Below are 23,357 nucleotides of genomic sequence, written 5' to 3' on the forward strand. Positions count from 1 at the left end.
ATAAAGACTTAATAATAAAAGCTGTGGCAGAAAAGAGACGAGCACTGATAAAGCGTGTTCAGTAAGCTCGTAATGCTAACGTTAGATATAAAATTTGTATGTTATCAGCTATTGCGGACATTGACCGTGAGATGGCTGGGACGAACGCGCAGAAAGTTTCCTCTTCCACAAATATCCTTAATAAAGCCTGAAACTCGCCGCCAGTCCACCAGTTTTTTTTATTAAATTCCATATTTGCAGACAGACAACTCTCTGCATGAAGCCACGACACGAACCGCAATAGATTTTTTAAAAAGGGAGGTTAAAAATAAATAAAATGCTGCGTGGAATCATCCAACCAAAATGCGGCGAGAACACAACCAATCAGCTTGTGCAGCGCACAAGTCCCACCCCTGAAAGTTCCTGAACTTTGAAAAAGTACTACCTCATGAGCAGGGACTATCGGAAGGGGAAATATTTACCCGGAACTTCATTTAGACCCTGGTTCCTGCGGTGTAAACACATCGAGTACCAGCCCAAAGTTCCTAGTTCCTGGGGAAAGTTCCTGCGGTGGAAACACGGCTTAAGTATTGAACATCCAGAATATTTGCAGAAAACAAAGCTGAAGCACCAAGGAGATAAGATACCGCATGTGTCTGTTATGAACTGCTGCATTTATTTACAAAAAAACTCACATTTGAACTCACACTCAAATTTCTTTATTTATTTTTTATTAGATATAGCAGGCATCAAGCAGACATGTCCTTGAAAAATGTAAACAATTTTATTGCCCATCAATATAAAATCTTATCCTAGGAAGATTTAATACAACATAATTCTTTCTTTATAATAATTTATAATAATTCTTTCTAAATATAATTATTTAATTTATAATTATTTTTTTGTTTTCATTTTTGGGTGAACTATCCTTTTAATCTGGCAAAATCATCTCAACTTAAATTCCTGAATTGGGTATGTGATTGACTGCCTGTGTCTGGTAGATGCTCTGACCTGTTGCTGGTTCTGAAGTCTGACCACACTGACTCTGACTAGCCAGTGGTGATGCAAGGGCTGGGGTCTGTTTGCACCTGATCTGCCTGCTAGTCCAGTCATTTTAAGCCAAAATGGGGGTCAACCTTGAACAAATTGCAACAGAAGCAAACTCAACTGATTTTGTATCCTCAATATGTCCTGAGTAAGGAAAAAAAAGTCCCGAAGAATCCCATTAGGGGAAAGTTTCTAAAAAGACCCAAATATAGCCTATTCATTCTTCTTCTCACGTGAATGGGGTAACATTTTTAACCTTTAGATATCACCATGAAAATTACTGAGTTGATTACTTACTGTACATCAAGACAAACAAAAAATGTGTTCCAAGTTTTTTGAAATTGTTTGTTAAGATGGACAAACGGTGCATAATCTAATTATGTATGTGCTAATTTGCATAAATACCACCACAATATCTAAACATTGGGTACAGCCAGGAGAAAATGTCTTGTTGAATCTTGTTGACACATAACCATCTTCTCGCTGACAAGGGTAAGGAGAATGCAGAAGACAAAAGGCAGGTAAAATAAAAAGTGAATCCCCAGAAACAGTTTTCGAAACTGTCCCCTAATGGGATTCTTCGGGACTTTTTTTCCTTACTCAGGACATAATGAGGATACAAAATTATTTGAGTTTGCTTCTGTTGCAATTTGTTCAACCTTTTTTCATAAAATGACTGGACTATGTTTGTGCTTGTTTAAAAAGAACTCTGATATCTCTCCCTTTCTTTTCATGTTTAATTGACCCTGTTCAAAAATATGACAAATTTAAAATATGATTCCAATCATATTCATATTCTAATCATCATCCAATTACCAACATTTTTATCTTAACTCTTTCTCGCCAGTATAAAAAAAAATGGTGTTTTTGGTAATTTTCACAATTTCATGGCACCCCAGAATATTTTGTTGTATGAATATCTGAACATACCAAAAGAAAGAACAGACCCTGTGCTTTAAAAAAAAAAAAAAAAAAAAATGTTTTATTCTAGCTTCGTGCGTCTTTTTTTATCAACACTTGAATGTTGGCAAGTTTCATAAAAAGCAACATGAGCAAAAAGCTGAGAAAATCGCATTTTTATCAAAGACTACATCTAGATCAGATTCATAATGATGATCAAAACACAGTAGATCGAGTCCATCAACACCCTACACCCATAAAGCTTCATAGTCCTATAGTGATGATCGCATTATGATATCGCTTGTTTCTGCTCTTCTTTGCCTGCGTTTTGATCTCCTATCCTCACATTAGCTAGAACATTTGTATACTGTAACGTACACACGGCAAGGTACTGTATATGCGTGTATTAGGCCTAATGTAGGCTATACAGAGCAAACCACCCTGATGCTAAACCTTAAAGGGATACTTCAGGATTTAGCATTAAGCTTTGTATTAGTAGAAAACCTGTAGTATTTTCGAATTACCGTGCTTTCCACCCACATATCCCCCTGAGATGAGAGATTTATGTATTTTTTGTCTGGAAAAAATCCTCCGATGACGCAAAAATCGTAATTTTGCGTCATCGGAGGATTTTTTGGCCAGAGGCTAAAGACTACAGTCAGTAGGAGGGGCTGTCCCGCATGTTTTCAACCCGCCCATAGGAGGTGGGATCTCACTCACAGAATGTACACCGTATCAGCCGTCTTTCTTTGGAAGCTAAGCTAGAAGGCTCTTGTTCTGTGGAGAAAGCTGAGTAGTAGGAGAAAGCTGAGTAGTAGGGGCTACCATACTCTTTTTCCCGGACATGTCCGGCCATCGAGATCGTCCAAAAGGTCCGGGTTTCGGCTTTTGCTTTCTGCAGTCGCCATTCATTATTTACATGCACACCTTTTGTTTCAATCTAACTGAATTCATTCCGATTGGTGAATCTGAATGTAGTGTTTACATGAACGGCTCATCGGTAATCACGCCACCGGCCTCGCGCCGTTCTCCCGCGGCCCTCAGCCTCGTCCTGCTCGCCACAGTAAACATGATGAATGGCGACTGTAGAACGCAAAAGCCGAATCCCGGACATTTTGGGCGAAATCCCGGGCAGACTCGTCACGGAGACTCACTAGTAGCCTAGCCCTGTTTTCAACTGCGCTCTCTTACCAGTAGGCGCGGCTTGGGAGTGGCCTCCTAGGGCAGCGAAGCAAGTGCATTCTGGGAGTTGTTGTCTTTCATCCACATGAGCCAAAAATAAATTTTCTGGCTTTTCTCAGTCTAGAAAGCTCCAAATTCAAAAATAATTTCACATTTCTTCTACATAAATTACCTATTTTAAATACACATTCATCGTTCCAGAGGTGAAGTATCCCTTTAAAAACTTACTTCAAATATGATGTTTTCTTATTCGGTGAAGTTCGGTATCTTGCAACCATCTCTCGTCCTCTGCTCGTCCGTTTGAAAACTGCGTGCGCGCCGCGCTGCCGGCGAACGTAATTATTTTTTTATTTTTTTTATCAGCATCAGCAACTGCCAGTAGCAAATAAAATTTTGGGGTGGCACCCGGGGTGGCTCCGCCACTGCTCGAGCCTCAAAGATGTTTTGACATTTACTTTTGATAAGTATGCTGATTTTTGTTAAGTCACGCTCAGATATGTGTCATTTGCATATTAAAATCACAAAAAAATCGAGCGGGGGGCACAACCTAACCATACAACCATCATGTAAACATCTTACTGTGTTTAAGACCTAGGGCCCTATTTTAACGATCTGAAATGCAAGTATCAAGCGCGAAACGCAAGTAACTTTGTGGGCGGGTCTTGGGCGCTGTTGCTATTATACCGGTGGGATAAATGACTCTTGCGCCCGACGCAAATCTAAAATGGGTTGGTCTGAAGTAGCTTCATTATTCATAGGTGTGGTTTGGGCGTAACGTGAAATAAACCAATCAGAGCGACATCTCACAGTCCCTTTAAGAGCAGGTGTGCTTGTTCCATGGCGGATTGCTATTATAACGGCGGATTTGTCAGGCGCACGCCAGGAGCGGTTCACAGCCGAGGAGACCGACGTTCTCGTCAGGGCCGTAAAACACAGAGAAGTGACATTGGGGATGGAGAAACACACCCAAATTAGCTTCGGTTAAACAGGTGTATAATAATTTGGGTAAATGTGTAAGCTAGATTTATGCCTAATTTTTCACATCTTCGTGGACACAACAATGATTTCCCTCGTGTGTTAATATTTTTCCTTGTAATAATGTATGGTTTTCTAAAAATGAGAACTGCTGCGTCTGTGTGTAGATGAGATAAGCAAAGTGTATGCGCGTTGTGCACACGCTACATTGGTTATGGCCAAGCATGCACCCTTAAAATAGCATATGAATAACATGCGCAACGCGCCACTGACTTTAGACTAGGTTTTTCCTGGTCTGTCTCTGTGGCGGAATTGTTTTCTAAACCTGCAAAATAGCACCAGGGAACGTTTGCGCCGGAACACGCCTCACCTTTGCGCTGAACCGCCCGCGGGAGCGCAAATGCATTTGCTAGTCTACCTACGTGCGTCTGTGGAGGGAAAAGTCCGCTGTGCGCGGGTGCAAAATAGGAATTATACATGTGTCGGTGTACAAAGTCAATTGCGCTGGGTGCAAGATAGGACCCCTAGTCTGATTATTAGAAATAATCGCATTATTGGTGCACATGTAAGCATAGTCACTTCTTCAGCTCAGAGTCACTGAACGGCCCTCCTACAAAACCAGCTGTGTTTACAGACACAGATCAGATGTACATGTCCATCTAAAGGAAGAGAAAATCAATCAAGCAATTACATTATGATTTACAGCACTAATTCTAGATGATCAGACAGTGGCTCCTCATACAAAAGTGTCTTTTCAGTGCTGAAAGTCATATTGTGACTGTGTGAAACAAAGTATACATCACATAATGCTTTTATGGTGAAATTGCATCTTTTTCCTGTCCATGTTTATTGTATGACCATAACCAATGCACTTTCTTTGCATCCAAATGCAGTCTAGAGCAGTGTTATGCAGTTACTGTATTACATTCACAGCATTTATGTCATGTTGTGTTGGCCATGCTGGTTTTAAAAATGATTTATTACATGAAAATTATAAAAACATTAATATTTTTATTGCATGTTTAACATTTTAAATATAATTTTTATGTTTAATTTATATAGTTTAAGGTTATTTTTTAGCTTTTAAGTCTGAAATCTGAAGTCTAATATAGTAATGACTGTGAGTAAATTAGAAGAGCCTCTTGATACTCACACTGGACGTCCAGCATCACTGATGCGTTCTGAGCTGTACAGACATATCGTCCGCTGTGTGTACATACAACATAAAAGGGTTTTGCCCTCCTGTGGTGATTTTTGTGAATTACACTGTTGCAAATCGTGTCTAATAAACGTAAAAGTGTTTCGCCCTCCTGTGGTGATTTTTGTGAATTACACTGTTGCAAATCGTGTCTAAAGCCCCTTTCACACAGAGATTCCGGAAAATACACGGATAAAGTGACCCGGGATTTGACCCGGGTTCGTTTGATTTTGGTCATTCACACTGCCAGTGATTTTCCGGAATCAGAGAGTGCGTTCACACACAACCCGTAAAAATGCCGTAAAGACACGTGACATCGATGTGACTTGTAATCTCAGCAGCGTCTTAAGTTTGCTTATGAGCTGCGATCTCTCTCTCGAGAAACCACGCCTGTGCATTTGTTTCTCTGATTCGATCATAAACTTGCGCATTACGTACCGTTTCACAGCTGGAGAACGAGCCCGGCTTCAGCGTCATCACTACGACACGGCATTATTACGGCTTTTGTTCACACAGCGCGCGTTCCGGGACTGAACACGGCAATGTTACTAGGTCCCGACCCGGCATCGATCCCGGCATAAATCCCGGGTCGAGTTTGCGTTCACACAGAAGGCGCTCTGGCAATTTGCCGGGTTCAAAGCGCTGTGTGAAAGGGGCTTAATAAACGTAAAAGTGTTTTGCCCTCCTGTGGTGATTTTTGTAAATTACACCATTGGAAATCGAGTCAAATGAACATAAAAGTGTTTCGCCCTCCTGTGGTGATTTGTGTAAATTACACCGTTCCAAATCAATTATAATAAACATAAAAGGGTTTTGCCCCTCCTGTGTTGATTTTTGTGAATTACACAGTTGCATATCGAGTCTAATAAACAAAAAAGTGTTTCACCCTCCGGTATGCTTAATGTGCAACTATGCAATTTTTTTTCCATAAACACTGGATGAAGCTGATAACAATTATATATATATATTTAAAGAAAAATAAATAATACATTTTGATTAGAAAATGAATACACTGATATATAATAAAATACATTATAAAATAATGTTTTAAAATGTAATGTTTTATCCCTCCAGGAGCTCCTATTTTTAAAGGAGTTTCTGTCTGAAAGTGTGACACCAGAAGAAGCTGGCTGTGTTCTCAATCACAAATAATGTGCAACATAAACGACTCACTGATGTCAAGTACGTTTCCCACTGCTGATCTGGTAAGAAAAGAAATGTTTGTTCAAACTCATGCTATTTTGCAGAAATGAACTTCTGACTCCTATATTTTCTGTAAGATCTCTGATCAAAGGTCACAAAGGTCATTAGGTAATGCTTTAGAATAAGTTTTCACTTGTTATCATTAGTAAACACGAACGAACGATGAACAATGCTTTGTTAATATTAGTTAATGTTAATTTCAACATTTACTAAACAAATTTTGCATTACCTAATGTTAACAGATGTTAACAAATCAAGCTTTTAATGCTGTTTATATGTCTATGTGGTGTTTTTAATATGCTTTGAGACAAACCATGTACAAATGCATTAGTCGACACTATTGCTGAGTATACTATTTTCTCCTTAAAACTGCAGTGAACCAAAGACAGTCAAAAAAACACAGTTTGAATTCGCTGGTGTTTCTGATGTCACAAACTTGTAACCAATCAGGTCAACGCGTGGATCTCTGAGCTGCTGTGAGTGAGTGGGGGTGGGGCTAATTTGCATATTCATAGAACCGCCTATACTAAATGAGTCAAGGGTGTAGAGTTATATTCAAACTATTTTAAGGCATTTTAAAGAAAGAAAAAAACCTTTTAAATATGTAATTTTGGTGATCAAAGATGAGTTTTAAGGGAGAAAATACAGGGGACTTTAAGTGTTACCGATTATTTCAAGTAATTTGCCATAAAGTAGCTAATTTCTGTCCATCATAATGTTAGTTCATACATATTGTATATGGATAGTTTGTAAAAGAAGATATTTTGAAGAACATTGGCAACCAAAAACATCATTGGACCCCATTAACACTGAGGGAAAAAAAACACTGGAACATTTTTCAAAATATCTTCTTTTATGTTCAACAGAAGAAAGAAAGTCCTACTGGTTTGGAATGATAGAACTGCAATTTGTTGGTGAAAATTTGCTCGAAAAATCCATTTGTGGTGTTTGAGTTATGCATAAAGATTTGAAGGTTTCGTTTCATTCTAAAGGCTCGTTCACACCAAGAATCATAACTATAAAATCATAACAGTATTATTGTCCATAGTCACACCAACGAACAATATCGGTCTGTTTATTATAAGTGCGCTCTGCAGTTTTGTCGTCTACTGCTTTAAATGCTCGAGCTCTTTACAGCAGAATGGATTCTGATTGGCTGTCAATCTGTTTTTATCGTTCATCAGCTGAAAAAAATAATTTTGTTTCAACAATATAATTTTTGGTGCCGTTCCTACACCTTTAGAACAATTTTTAAAAGTTGTTTATCTTTCATATCATTGTGGAAGATATACTAGCCTCATACTCGTTATAGTTATTGGTCTAAACAGGCCTTTAATGTTCAACAACATCTGCACTGACCAACGGTGAAATTGCATTCTGTCCGAGTTGGTACTATCAGTGTAATGATACAGAGACGGATGCAAAATGCAAGTAAAAACTGTTTATTAGATCTCATTAGTATAAGACAACAGGTCAGAGGACAAACACTCAGGTGAAATATGACGCAGGGACTTCGACGGGCAACCCAGTGATGGTGTGCGGTGATCAGCGTGCTCAGGAATCCAGGGAACAAACAATCCAAACGAAGATGATGCACAACGAAGATAATCCACACGAGGAGGGTGAGAGATGAACACTGGAACAGGACACGACACCGGGGAAGCCACAACGATCTGACAACATGAGACAGTGATCACTGAACATATAAAGGGAAAGGGGATCTGGCACTAATAATCAACCTGAGATTGGATACCATACACACAAACACACAAGAGAGAGACAGTGGATTCATGAACCGTGACAATCAGGTCATGTGACCTACAGCGTCAGCTGCGTCGCTTCACTGCCATTCACAACTCCTCTCCCGGGGCCTAATTGGGATAATAAAGTGTTCATTGAATGCGCACTTCAGAATTAGTAGGTCATCCTGGGTATGTTTAGCCTAATGTTTTTTTTAATACTATGTATTCGGACATGATACTACTTTTTCGCATACTGTATAGCAGGCGGAGTGGGACTAAAAAATCTACCGGGAATTTCGTAGACCACAGGCCCTCGGTATATATAAAAAAAATAAATAAAAAAAAATATATATATAGCGGTGAATGAGAGAATATTAAATAGGCCTATATATTTTTGTTCCCATTTGCTCAAATAGCAAAAAAATCAGATGAGCCCAGAATATGAATGCAACGTTTAACGTTAAGCATTTTCCTCCCATAGAAAACCATTATAAGAACGCTTAATGTGGCTTAATGCAGATTAGAATGTCCCCTTATTATGTCGAAATAACGAGATATTCCAGAAATTATTTTTGGGGGTGCTATCGGGGTGCTTTGGTCTTTCTTGGGGGTGCTGAAACACCTGCTAGCGCCGCCCATGCCGCCACCTTTCAGTTTTCTTTTTTGCCTTTCCATCATTTAACTCACTCACACGGACATTAGACTTCCAAAACGTGACGAGGAAAAAGAGGTGTTCGGCGGCTTTTTATATCAAAGGCCGGCCCGACAGGCTATGCCATTTGGGGAGGGGCCGCTCACTGATTCCCCTATGTTTTTGAAAATCCTAGACATGGTTGGACCTGCCGAACGGGTTGAGCACTTTTATATAGCTACTGTGTTGAGCAGAGAGGCTGCACAGTTTGACCAGCGGGAAGCGGCCACACATCAGGCCGCCAGATTCTTTTGCTAATATAACTCGCAATGTATAACGTCGTTAACTATTATCAGACTGGCCCTCGCGGCCTCAAAACACTACCGGCCCACCGGGAAAAGTCCCGACTCTCCCGATTGCCACTCCGCCCCTGCTGTATAGCAGTGAAGTATTCGATTTTGGACAAAGTGCAACTGTTCCTTTTCTGTCTTTAAACAACCAAGCGACGGGTCATGCTTTCATAAATCGTGTCTTCTGATGACACATCCGGGATCTTCTCCCTACTATCTTGTGGGCTTTGGTCTTCCTTGAGGTCGGTCGCAGATGCTGCGTCTCCTGCAGAATGATGATGGATCTCAGCATATTCCTCGGTCAGCGAGGAGGCGCCCCTGATCTCTTCTGACGCCGGCTCTGCGTTCGGGAAGTCGATGGTGGAATAATGAAGAGATTCTGGTGATCTTGGTGTAACGGCTGACAGCATGTCTTTATTCCCGTAAACGCACTCGCCGTCTCCATGGGAATCTGTGGCCTGATGGAGCAGAAACACAGCAGAATCAGATGAATGTCCGTTTGTGATGTCTTTGAAAATGAATAGTGTGAGTGTGTTTAACTCACTATTTGAGACAGTATGAGTCCAGATGCGTCGTCTTGTCTGGTTCTTGAAGGTTTGGGATTCCTTCTTCTGAAAAATGTTTTTAGGGCCATCAAAAAATAGATTCAATTTCTGATATAATATGTCAATCAGAATCACAAATCCATCTTGTGATGAGGCTAGTAAAGTAAAAGTCTCATCAGATCAATGTGATATATAACTGTTTATTTGGCTTCAAATTATGTTCTTATGTATTTTGTCTTGTTTTCCAGTACAAATATATGAAATTAAGACACATTTACTTGAGAAGCAAAATGGGATATAAAAGTCTTGTTTTCTGAAAAATCTATCAAAATTAAGATTATGTTTAAAACAAGAACAAATATCTGCCAATGGGGTTAAAAAAGTGTATTTCTCTGAACCCATTGGCATTTTTCTGAAAACAAGACTTAATATCTGAAGTCATTTTGCTTCTCAAGTAAAAGTATCTTGATTTAAGAATGTTTAGATATTTGTACTGGAAAACAAGACAAGTATATTTTGAAGTGAAACTTTTGAACATATTTACCAGAATAGCTGAAAAAATCTCTGTAATCATCTATAGTTTAGCCTCAGCTCATTATATATTGGACCAGTTCTGTGATAATCATGTTTTTTTGTCTTTCCACAAATTACATTTGTCTGATGTACCCACCGTTCATTGTAGACTGCTATGATGCGCAAGATCATCATCGCTGATGCGCCGACAGCAGCTCCGAGCAGCACAGACGGGAAATCTGGAAAGCAGTGTTTTATTGCTCAGAGGTCATTTAAGTGTCTAAAATGTTTCTCAGGAGGGATAAAAATGAATGTGAAGAACAGCTCAGATCATTTGATCATAGATTCGATTCAAGTTCATACTGAGATCTCTGATATTCGATTACAGACTTTAGTGTCTTGGCAAATATGAGCACATTTCTCTGGAGAAAAGTTTCCATTTGGTCTCCATTTGATCTCATTACTGTCTTGGAGAAATAATTCCCCTGTGGAAAAGAAGTACACTTCAGCATACTAAAAAAAGAGAGAAAAAAGTCAGAGAAAAATTTAATATTTATGTGTGAACTAAAGGTATTGTTTTCAGACACATAATTGCATGTTATTTATAATTATAGGTTACATTTATATTAAATTCAATTAGCCAAACATAGAGTTATTTTTTAATTTCTCAATTACTTCTATTGTCTTTGAAATATGGTGAAAGTGTACAGCACTTTCAGTTTTTTTCTACTGATTAAGTATGTTTATGAGCTGTTTAAATAATAAAATGTAATTTAAAAATATATATAATCAATACAAATTAAGGACAACTAAATCCATAAAATCATCCCTAAAAGATTCTATATGAAGCACCGTACAGAAACTTTTCTTCTAAGAGTGTATACTTTTAAGATTTGAAGTACACTACAAGCGCACATTCAATTCAAATTAAGTGCACTTCTTTTTCAGAAGGGTTAAGATATTCCAGAGATCTCATTTTTGATCATTCTTGTTGATCAGATAAAGCTGTTGTTGTGCGTGTCAGAGAAGCGAATCTCACGTGTCTCTGTCCCGGATGTCTCTGTCCCGGATGTCTCTGTGACGGGATGAAACCGTTGGCTGGCGCTGGCGGTGCCGAGAGTGTTTGCACTGAAACACTGCAGGACGTCCGTGTCTGTGAGAGGCTGTTTGATGGTCAGGATGCTCTTCGAGCTTGTGCTTCCTAAAGTTTCATTCCTGATTAACGTGTCTGTAGAGTTGGTGAGAACATTTCCAGATCGACGCCACTCTAGTTTAGGCGAGGGATTCCCATGAGCCTCACAGACACACGTGCTTTTGTTACAAGAGCTGGAGATTTTGGGCGCAACTGAAAGAGACAATAAGATCATAAACTGTAGTTTCTGTGTAGGATCTGAGCAAAATAAAATAGCTTGAGGGCCTGTTTCACTTAAGAAAAACTGCTGAACATCTCACTAGGGCTTTTCACACTTGAAATATGTGAAACTCTGGGTCACACTAAAAATCGGGTTAACAGAATTCCTGGTTATATTGCTTCACGTTTCACATTGGGGTTAACATTTATTCCTGAGTATTTATAAACACATTCCTAAACCATAAATGTTCTTATTTGTATATTTGCCATTCAGCCACATTGCACATCCTCATCGACTGAACGATCAAGTTTATAATGAATGGGCTTTTCGGACTATAAAGGTAAGAATGATATGGTCTCTTCTTCACAACAACGCCCATGACTGTTCAAAGCATGTGCTTATGAGCCACGCGATTGGCTGTTTGTTGCTAAGCGTCTAGCCGTAACATTCTGACACAGATCATTTCACAATACACTGGTTGCAACGCAATGCGAGATTAATGACGCCAATGGCAGCGCTATTCCTGTTCCTGAGCAGGGTTTCATAACCCCGGGTAAAAAGCGGTGCTAATGGCACTTCTAAATTACAAGTGTGAAACGTTCCTTTACCTTGGGTTATTCTATGTTGTAGACAGCGAATCAGTTTTCTTTTGGAGCGAAAAGATTAAATATAAACGGAATCAGTACATAAAATGCTTACTTTTAAAGATAAATGAAATAGCGAGTTCTCTTTGCTATCGTGGTCATTCATCTGTGGATGTTCATTTTGTTCAGGCTCAGAGTCAGCACAGCGAGGACCACCATATATACTCAGAGACATACAGTGGGTACGGAAAGTATTCAGACCCCCTTAAATTTTTCACTCTGTTATATTGCAGCCATTTGCTAAAATCATTTAAGCATATACGCGGGCGGGTATAGATATATACACTAGATGTCGCATTGGCTACTGCGAAACCGTAGCCAATGCGACATCTAGTGTATATATCTATACCCGCCCGCGCTCTCAGATCATTTGGACGCAGCTGTGTTCAAGAGGTAAAAACGATATAAATACTGTTCGTTTTCTCACACAAACCGCTCGTTTCGTGTCTTGGGCCATCAATGTGTACTTACGATGGGGAATTGTTTAATTTGGACTCTGTGCATGCTCTTTGAGACAGTGACCATCGACCTGCATTATATGACTGACAGACAAGAACGGTTTGACCTAAAAATATCAAAATTGAAACTACTGCGGAAAAAAAGACACCTACATCTTGGATGCCCTTGAGGTAAGCTAAAACATACCAAAATTTAATTTCAAAGTGAACTATCCCTTTAAAGACAAAAGGGTCTGGGGCTACGGGCTTGAGCCATTAAAGACAAAAGGTGACTTACAATGGAGAAAAACAGGACTGGCAGAAACTGTTGTTACTATTATCCTAACCTAACCTTAAAATGCTAACTTCAATGTTCTCAACTTTTACTGTTGCAACTTAAATTAAACATTTCATAAATTTGTAATACAACAGCTGCAATATAACAAAGAGTGAAAAATTTAAGGGGGTCTGAATACTTTCCGTACCCACTGTATGCTAAATTAGGGAAGTTGCTGACCGCTAAAATTAATCCACCTTGCCACAGACAATCCACTACAGGATGCAGTCTTGTATCACTCGAGCTCCACTGACTTCACTCGCTTTCATACCTGTCATGGCGCTGCTCTGAGTAAGGTCTGTTGGTTGTCACTCCCAAAAGTCACTTTTTATTTTCATAAAGTTAAACATATCTCAACTTTGTCGCATCGCTGGACACGCTAGATTCTGGATGAATTGAGACGATTTTTTGTTTTGTTTAAAATTCTCGCATGATTCTGAATGGACAACTAAACAAACAACATGTAATTTACTAAAGGTTCTGACAAAATGTTAATTGCTGTAGTGTAGTCTATAAAGATTATTATTTTTATTTCTATTTTTTAAGTCGGGTTGAATGAATGATTCAACGACTCGCTCAAAGAATTCACTTGTTTCATTACTTAATGAATCAGCGTTTTTGAACAAATCTCTTGAATGAATGATTTAATGATGAATACATTTTTTAAAAGTCACTTGTCGCCTGTGTAACAATTTAATTGATACAATCTTTATTTAAAGCATGAAGTTACATTCACAAGGCGATTTACTGTATTTTGATCGCTACTGCAGACATCTGTGTTTATATCCAAACTATAAACATTTATCCCAGTACTTCTATGATAAAATAACAATACTGTGTGATTGAAAAGACTGTTTGTGAAGCTGTTTCATACTTATACATTACAACTGCTCTCTCCGCCAACGCAGATCTAAACGTACTTGTGAAATGTTTAATAGACATATAGCTGAATCGCTGTCATTTAGGAATAAGATTGCATGGGTGTTTGAATCGAGATCGTGATCTTTTAACAATTAATCGTGCAGCTGTTGGAAACGCCTACATCCTGTTGCCAACGGTCAGTCGCTTGTGTTGCCTGAAATCGGCAGCTCTCCATTGAAATGAATGGTATCATGTCACTTATGCGCATAAGTGTCGTGGTCAGTGTAAACATGGCTTTACAAAGTAGTATTCAATTGTAAAAAGTGTCAAAAATGAACATTCTGTCACTTACTGTATACACCAAACCTGTATGACTTTCTTTCATGCATGTAACACAAAATTAGATATTTTTAAGAACGTTGGGAACAAAACAACATTGGACCCCATTGACTTCCCTTGTATGAACAAAAAAATGTTTTGTGTAAACTATCCCTTACTTCAAACTGCACACTTTTTTTTTTTTTACACATCTTTTAACAGAAGTACAATTTTAGAGATGTGCAAATGTTTGTACTGGCATAATGAACTTTTTTTCCCTCCGTGTTCTGTACCGTGAAGTTTTGTATTACTCATCTAATCATATTTTCGCATTACTAACATACAGCAATTGATTTGATGTTCAAGGAATTTTAAAGAACTTGAGATGTCGGTTACCAGAAAATATTTTTTTCTCTTACATTAATCACATTGCATTAGTATTATAAAAAAAAGTTGACAGCTTCATGCAATTTCACTTGCTTCAGTGCAGTTTCACAAAGGTTTCATATTAAAAAAAATTGCATTTCAAAACTTGAACATGTTGCTCTGTTGGAGACTCAAATCTCCTGTGGTCTTTCCATATACATTTTCTGTATATGAAGAAAACACCCATGCAAAAGTGGTACACACATTTAACAGCATTTGTAGCATGTCACATTTGATTGCCAAGCAATATACATGCTGCTCTGCTTTGAGTCTTTAAAGTGTGGTTCTGGCACTTTTTTTTTTACACATCTTTTAACAGAAGTACAATTTTAGAGATGTGCAAATGTTTGTACTGGTATAATGAACTTTTTTTCCCTCCATGTTCTGCACTGTGAAGTCTTGTATTACTCATCTAATCATATTTTCGCATTACTTTAACATAATTGACTATCAAGTTCAAGGAACTTTAGAGAACTTGAGATGTCAGTTACCTTTTTCTCTTACATTAATCACATTGCATTAGTATTATAAAAAAAGGCTGTTGACAGCTTCATGCAATTTCACTTGCTTCAGTGCAGTTTCACAAAGGTTTGCATTGCATTTCAAAACTTGAACATGTTGCTCTGTAGGGGAACCAAATCTCCTGTGGTCTTTCCATATACATTTATATGGTATATGAAGAAATCACCCATGCAAAAGTGTTACACACATTTAACAGCAATTCTAGCATGCAACTGAACTGCAACTTATTGTTGCCTGTATTGTTGGTCACCGTCAGCCTGTCATAAGTTGTTGTTTTTTTACGAATGTCAGTTTGCATCTTCATATAAGATATTAAACCACTGTGTAGTTTATTTGATCAAATAGTCTTTACCGTAAGCTATACATCAAATTGAAGTCATTTAAACATGGTTTTGTGGTTTTTGCAACTCTTCAATAGTGTCTTTTCAGTGCTGAAAGTCATATTGTGACTGCGTTAAACCGTATCATCGCATGCCTTTATGGTAAATTTCACCTTTTTAATCTCAACACATGTTTATTTTCACCATAAACATTGCACTTTGCATCCAAATACAATGCAATGTTATGCTTTTGCAGTAAGGGATCAGATTAAATAAGTGAATATAACAGTGCAATAATTTTTCTTTGTACTCACACTGAGCATCCAGTTCAATTGTTGCGTTGTGTTGGCCATGCTGGTTTTGAGCTGTACAGCGATACCGTGTGGAATGTGTAGGGTTAGACACAACGTAGGTATGAGTAAATCCGGTCTGGAGGAGCTCAAGCTGAGATCCGGTCTCTTTGTACCAGGTGAAGTTGAGCACCGCTGGTTTTGCATCAGTGCTGCAGGTCAGAGTCACTGGACGGCCCTCCATCATAGAGCCGGAGGGAAAGAATGACAGTGATGTGTTTTTTGGGGCATCTGAGGAAAAAAGATGTGTAGTGTAGTGTAGCAGTTCAAGATCTGGGTTAGTAACTGAATAGCTGTATGTTTAAACCTTGTTATTTTACAAGTATCAGATGTAGGCAATATGTTGAAGCATGTGTGCAAACATCTAGATGAACACAATACAAAATAACCGACAAAACACCATGTGTCAGAGAGAATAGAGGGCACCTTCCATCAAAAAACTGACAGGTTTATTGCTTTATTGCCCTCAAAGCCACGCCCCTTTTGACCGTGGGAATTTCCCACGCTAGCTCCTCCCACTTATGGGTTGTACTTACACCGTGGGAAAATCGGACTTGTGGCACGCCTCCTTAGGGGTTGAACATCTGAAGCGTGGGAAAATTTCCCAACGCATACAAGTTCTAAACGATATAAACTTTTTAAGAAATGTACAATAAAGACATAGTCAGAGTGTGAGATCAGTGTTTTTTATTTATCAAAGAAGACAGATGTACATTCATCACTTTTAAAACATCAAGGAAATAAGTTACAATTGCATTTTTCTCTAAAAAGAGTTATTAAAAAATGAGTTAGTGTTATTTCAAGATGTTAAAACATTAAAACAAGTTAAGAGTTTTTAATTGACAGAAAAGATCATTTTTTAAAAATGTTGATTTGTAAAACTTACATAAAACACAAACTACAAAGTCTTATGTTTTTACATACCATTCGTTAAAGGAGTTTAAAAGATATATAAGTGTATCCTTGTGCTGGAGCAGTGTAAAGAATGTCCATTCAGTCCGGAGGTCTGACAGGATTGACATTTTCTCGGGGTTGCAGAGAGACACACGCAAGCTCCACCCCTACCCCCGCCCACAACAGATGTCACCGTGGGAAAAAACAACAGTGCCTTTCAGCTCCCAAATAGAAAATGCGACCGGTTACTTCGCTGTCCGAACTTAAAAGACAACAGAAAGAGTGTGCAACGGCCCGAAGAGACCACACCCCGTAACACACCCTTCACAAAGCTCATAGGCTGTGTAAAATTAAGACACACCTCTCAGATGTCATTGGATGATACAGATGACATCACTCATGGGAATCCCCCTCCCAAAGTCTGACAGTTAGAGTTTAAAAAGGAGCGCAAACTTGAAGTGAAATACTACTTGTGGTTTTATTCAAGTAGAACACTATGGCTACGTCAGACCCCAAAACACCTGAAAGAAACATTGATGAAGCTATGGAGGATTTGACCTTAGTGCCGTGGAATAAACATGGACCCTGTTTAACGCGATTTCTCCATGAGCCGGCGGAGCGCAAGTGAAATACTTTTCACTTGTCTGGAGGACGTGCGTGTAGGCCAGGCCCGGACTGGCCATCGGGAGCACCGGGAGAATTCCCGGTGGCCTGGCGACTAATTTGGCCTGCTGCCAGACAGCGTTTAAAAAAAATAAAATAAATGTATTATTATATCTTTATTTATACTACTACCTTTACCAGTGATCATTTTCGAATTCGTCATTCAATAAAATTATTATTATAAAATGAAATCATGAATCTGTTAGTCTTGACTGACAAGGCTACGATTCGACTTAAGCCTCAGTCAAACGGTTAAACAGAAAATGCGAGCATCATCTGATGATGGAGAGAAAACAGCCAGGTGGAGCAGAGGGAAAGGACAACGAAAAAGAAAGCACTCAGAGAACAAGCATCAAAGTGTTGCTAAATGAATGACCTGTTCAGGGCTTCAGGTGCAGGTCAGTTTCATCTGTAAATACTGTACTTTTTTCTTCGTTAACTTAGTATTGAAATTCTAGCAAATGTAAGCGGTAGCGCCCCTATTACTATCGTCATTCAAAATACTGTATGCTAAAGGAGATTAATATTATTTAGTGTAAAGTTACATTAGTAATTTAGCAGACAAATATTAACATCTATGTGGTACTGGGAGCAGGGAGACAGGAGTGATAGTGCAGACATCAACAAAAAATAATGCAATAACATTTTATTTGACAATTTAGAAAATTATGTCTGCCCATTTGTGAGGTTTAAAACTTTTTCCTTCTTCTTTTTTTTCAAATGAAGGTGGAGACAGTCAACCTAGCACTAGCTGTGGTGCAATGATCACACATTCAGCCAGGGAGTTAGATGACATGTAGAAGCAAAATAATATTTATATATTTTTTTTTACATATTGTATGAAATATAGCCTAGTGTTGCTAAATGTTGGATATTTAAGTAATTTTAAGATGAAAACAACAACATTTTGTCATAAATATAATACTTTGATTTTTTACTAAAATAAATGTAGATTCTGGGCAAACAAATTACAATAAGGTGGTGGTTTTACACCAAGGTGGAGACAGTTCTGTTTGTAACATGAGGCCAGAACAAGTGACAGGTGAAGAAGAGACAGGTACAAGAAAAATACAAACACTTTATACATGCATACATACACACACACACACACACACACATATATATATACACATATACATATATATATAACACTAGTACTCCACTTTACTTAGTGTATGAGGCTGATGATACTGGTGGAAGGGAGAGACAGAGAGATATTAGGGAAAATGAAGAGAAGGAAAAGGGAAGCAAGGATACTGTTCAAGAGAAAGCCTTTAATTATTTTACACGGCCCCAGCCTAAGGATTTAGACCAATAAATGTAATTTAGGAAAAAAATAGGGTTGTCCGTGTATCTAAATTTTATTTGGGTCCATGGGATGGCCTGGATGGGTGTGGGATTTCCTGGCCTGAAATTGTGTCCCAGTCCGGCCCTGGTGTAGGCTACATATGATTTTGACAAAAACAATCGTGAAGTCAGATTGGTTAATGGATAACGATGAGCGATTCACAACGAATACAACAGAGGATCCCAATTAGTTTTTTTACGGAAAGGGATTGGATTTTATTTTATACAGGAGTATGGAGAGATTTGAAAGATGATGGGAGTGAACCGGTTTTCATAGCAGAGTGGGCTGGATTAACCACGGCTACAAGAAACCCGACTTCTCGCGGATTATATAAAAAAAACACCCAGAGGATTACGTTTACATACTTTTTTGGAATGGATGTACCCGAATGTTCGTGACCTATTTCTGAGGATGAGCATTTAAAATAGCCTACTACGATTTAAAATTCATGTTTCAATGGAAGGTTTACCTGTGTTGGAACAGATTTATTCTAAAATCACGTAGCTTTTTTTTAAATGGAGCGACGCATTTGGATCTGTTGATGGATATACGCACCAATAGGATTACCGGCTGCAACGAATGGATACCCACAGAAAAGCTTCGATTGGCTGAATACATTTTGTGATTATTTAATCCTTTCTATGTAAAGTACTTTGAATTGCCAGTGTATAAAATGTGCTATATTAATAAACTTGCTATGCCTTGCTTCGCCTATGTCACAGGAGAAATTATATTTAATTTACAACTCTATGCTCTCATACAGGCTAGAATTGGCTCACACTCACACAAACACCCACCCCACCCCACCACTTTTGGACTGAGCCCTCCAACGTGGGGAAATTCCCACGGTCCACATTTAAAGTTGTACTTTTCACAATCACATACAAAAAAGACATTACAACAATGTTTATCACTAAAATACAAAGGGTGGTAAACACACATTTGTAAAATGTTAAAAAAGTTTGAATTGCAAACATGTTCTAGAATTAAAACATCTAAAACAACATGTATTAAAATTATATCAAGCAAATAGTTCTATTTTCTAACATACATTTGAAGAAAAGTTGTACTTTCACAATTACATAGTGTTTAAAGGCATTAAAACGTTGTATAAATTGAAAATACACGTATTTAGCGTTCATACATTTGTAAAATGTTAAAAACGATGTGCTTTAAACTTTTAAAAAAATGAAGCAATGTATTGGGTAACAGATCAGCGAGTTGTTTTTAATTAAAGAAAAGTTTTGTTTTCCATATTTAAAACTTTTTAAAAACACTATAAAGTTAAAATGCAATTCTTTAGTATTCGTACATTTTACAACGTTATCTGAAAAAAGTTAGAATGTGGTCCTTCACATACAGATTTAAAAAAACTTTCAAAACAACATCAACTAAAATACAATATGCTACTAAAGTTTAGTTTTAAGTTCCGTATGTGTGAAGCCGAGTCTCCACCCACCTCTGTAATTATACCATATTTTATATATTAATATTATGGCTTGATGATGATTTAAAGTTTTTTTGTCTGTTTGTTATTAACTAATACCTTCATCTTTTAACTAACACTTCAACATCCAGCACAAAATTAAAGAGATGGATGAGCTAAGGATGTTCTCTGGCCCCAAATAATCGGGTAATGGAATGTTCACAATCTACAATATACAGTTAGATATTCTCCTACTTAGTATGTGTGTAAATAGTTGTGCTTAATTCTTTGGGTGTATTTTTACACACCCTATGGACTAACTTTAAAACATAATCTTTATACAGGAATCACATGTGTCCTTACAATCCATGTAAGATTCAAAAGACCAAATCACTAAGAAAAGAGCTGTTTATAATAAATACACAAAAGTTTCCAAATGATGGTTTTAATACTCCGCTAGATTTAGTCATCTTGTTCAGATAGCACAACGCTGTTTCACATGTTGTATGTTGGACTGTATGTGTTTTAGGTGAAGACGTTTCTTTGAGAGCTGTCTATAGAAATAAATGACAGTTAAGAATTTAAGTGATAGTCTTTCTGTCTGACTAAATTGATACTTCATTTAGTGCAACTTTCCCTCTATCTACGAATTACACAAAGTGCATGTTGTTTTACACTTAAACTATTACAACAGAATCACATCTGACTATTGCACTGAGAGAGGCATATTCATCCAAGCTCGAGGCTGTTAAACAAAGTTCCACACTTTGGTAAAACCTAAATTCTAGAGGTCAACTGGGTTAAAAGTAAATGCATCATCATGAGCCATTTAAAACAAAAACAGAAAAGCCACTATAGTGATCAGTTTTAGCGTTTGAATTGACATTTTACATATTACGCTGTATACATCTTGTTTTTGTACAGTTTTTGCAAAAAGTATATAGTCTCAGAGCGTGGTCGAACATGTTCATATAGGAATGTATGAAAAACATGAACAAATATTGCATAAAGAGAATTAAATGACGGTCCTTCTAGTATGAGAGTGTTTAAGACTAAACAAATCATATTTATTTTAGAACATCTTTCTGCTATGTCTACGAAACATCGACGTGAAAGATGAGTATTACACTTCAAACTCGTCTAACTATTACACTTATTTTGTTATTATTACACAGTTATTCTGTGTGTGTCACTAAACAACATGGTTAAGCTAATGAATTACAGTTGATACGTGGTATTTTTACGTGAAAGGAGGGAAAGGAATATTTAACATATAAAAAAAAATATATATATATTTTAACCTATCATCAATTTCAATTGCTAGATAAATCATCTAACAATCAACAGTTATATGTGAAACAATTAGAGTTGGTTAGAATTAGTCGCATTAGAGTTGGATTCTTGTTTATATTGAACATTGTTATTGTACCGCATGTTTAACAGCGCTATTATTGTCGGCCTCATCAAAGTTCACACAGTTTTCACCGGAGCATACCGACTCTGAAACAAGACCAAGTATTAGCACGTAACATTTTGGACACCTTTGTTTTTAGGCATCTTTGCATTTCTTCTGAAACACCCTGTTTTTAAATTGTTTAACAATTTTTAACATCACTAGCGTAACACTTATCGTATTGTCGGGTGTGATTGTAATGTTTTGTATGGCGTTTTATTTACACTTTCCCCCGGATATCTGTTTCCTACAGTTAGCTGTAATGTTAGTGAACTCTAGGTCTTCTCTTTGTTCATATACGACAGTATTCACATGAATTGACTTGATTTGATAAAATTATGGTTTAAACCATCATCTTCACGTGAGACATTTACATTATATTATTATACTGTCCTTTGTCATTTTAACCCTTTATGCGGATATAGAATGCCGCACAAGGTTCTCTGACATATCTTATCGTGTAAAACATCTATGTAGATCTAGCTATGTTTTTAAAAATACAGCGAAACAAAGACAAGGACACATCTTTCTATAAGCGACCCTCAAAATCTGTGCATACAACTAAACACATGTATGTGTACAATGATTTATCAGAAAATTACTTTTGTTTTAAGAAAAACTTAAAATCAGCTGGTCCTTGATAACTATTGAAGCTATAGGCCTTATTCGCAAATACCGGAAGTAGCTAACCGCGGCCATATTGTTGACATGACATCTGTCCTGCCCCTAGCCGGAAGCAGATTTGAGTTGAGGGGAACAGTAGCCTAATGGCTTCATCTCGTCAGTATCAAGAGAAGATAAGCTTGATTGGTGTGGACCCATATCAAATAGACACAATAGCCTTAAGTAAAGATCCGTCCTTATTGCCAGCCGTAACTTATCCGGATATTTATCAGAGCTGCCAACTCTCACGCATTCACCGTGAAACACGCAATTGACACTTTTCACACGCTCTCACGCCACACATCCATTTTCTCACGCACAGAAAAATCGCGAAGCAAAGAGGACACGGAGACCGACAGACTAGACAAAGCAGTTACTTATGATATAAAAAATCTCAGCTCTCAGGTTCTGTCACTTTTATTACGAAATTCAAACAATAAATACCGTTTTGGCGCTTGTAAATGTGACGCGACAGACCCCTAGAGGCTCGAGAACCGATCATCTCTACTAGCTAATAGTAAATAAACACGAATGAACACTGTTGAAAGATACAGTACAACTTACCGAAATGTATATTCCTCATACATAATATCAACCAATCAATCAAACAAACAAAGGGGTCAATAAAACAGCTGGAGAACAATTATGTTACATAACATTTACCTCAGGAAAGCCATTTGATGACCATAATATATAGGCTATAGAACATTAGTTGGCTAGAAAAAAAGAGCTATAGAGAGTATTTTGCTAAATATGTGTACTATATTACATATTTATTATATTTTTACTTATATCATTAAATAAAGCTATTATAATAAAAAAAAAAAACGCATTATCTCTGTATGTTTACAGCATTAGGTGAGTTGTTTTTTTCTTGAGAAAAATGAATGCCTATCTTGTGTAGCCTACCTAATATTTATCCAAATGAGTCAATATTAAATCAAGCCACAAGTCTCTCCTGCGCTGGATCAACTCCTCTGTCTCCTTCCCTTCACGTTGTCTGAAAGTCGGTATCGCATAAAAACTAACTCCGGGGTTCTTCTTGCTGTTGTTAGAACAGCCGTGTATTACACAACAC

General features: G+C 37.7%; 2 protein-coding genes across 31 annotated transcripts in view; both read right to left on the reverse strand.

Annotated features, from left to right (window-relative positions):
* The window catches only part of LOC309497957 (sialic acid-binding Ig-like lectin 14), a 216,727-nt gene that overhangs the window by 71,040 nt on the left and 122,330 nt on the right, over positions 1–23,357 (reverse strand). The gene's annotated exons all lie outside the window — the stretch shown is intronic.
* LOC309497977 (myelin-associated glycoprotein-like) overlaps positions 7,911–23,357 on the reverse strand; it is a 30,309-nt gene continuing 14,862 nt past the window's right edge. Inside the window, exons 2-6 of one of the 2 annotated variants that reach the window (XM_082168458.1) lie at positions 15,797–16,063; positions 11,305–11,610; positions 10,423–10,504; positions 9,752–9,815; positions 7,911–9,665 (exon numbers count right to left, since the gene is read on the reverse strand). In XM_082168458.1, the coding sequence (XP_082024584.1) occupies positions 9,348–9,665; positions 9,752–9,815; positions 10,423–10,504; positions 11,305–11,610; positions 15,797–16,063 (1,037 nt within the window). In that variant the 3' untranslated portion in view covers positions 7,911–9,347. Of the gene's footprint in view, positions 9,666–9,751; positions 9,819–10,422; positions 10,505–11,304; positions 11,611–15,796; positions 16,064–23,357 lie in introns of both variants that reach the window. The other variant, XM_082168457.1, reaches the window with a different exon arrangement.

This window comes from Leuciscus leuciscus (genome assembly GCF_965113295.1).
Source record: "Leuciscus leuciscus genome assembly, chromosome: 4".
Taxonomy (NCBI): domain Eukaryota; kingdom Metazoa; phylum Chordata; class Actinopteri; order Cypriniformes; family Leuciscidae; genus Leuciscus; species Leuciscus leuciscus.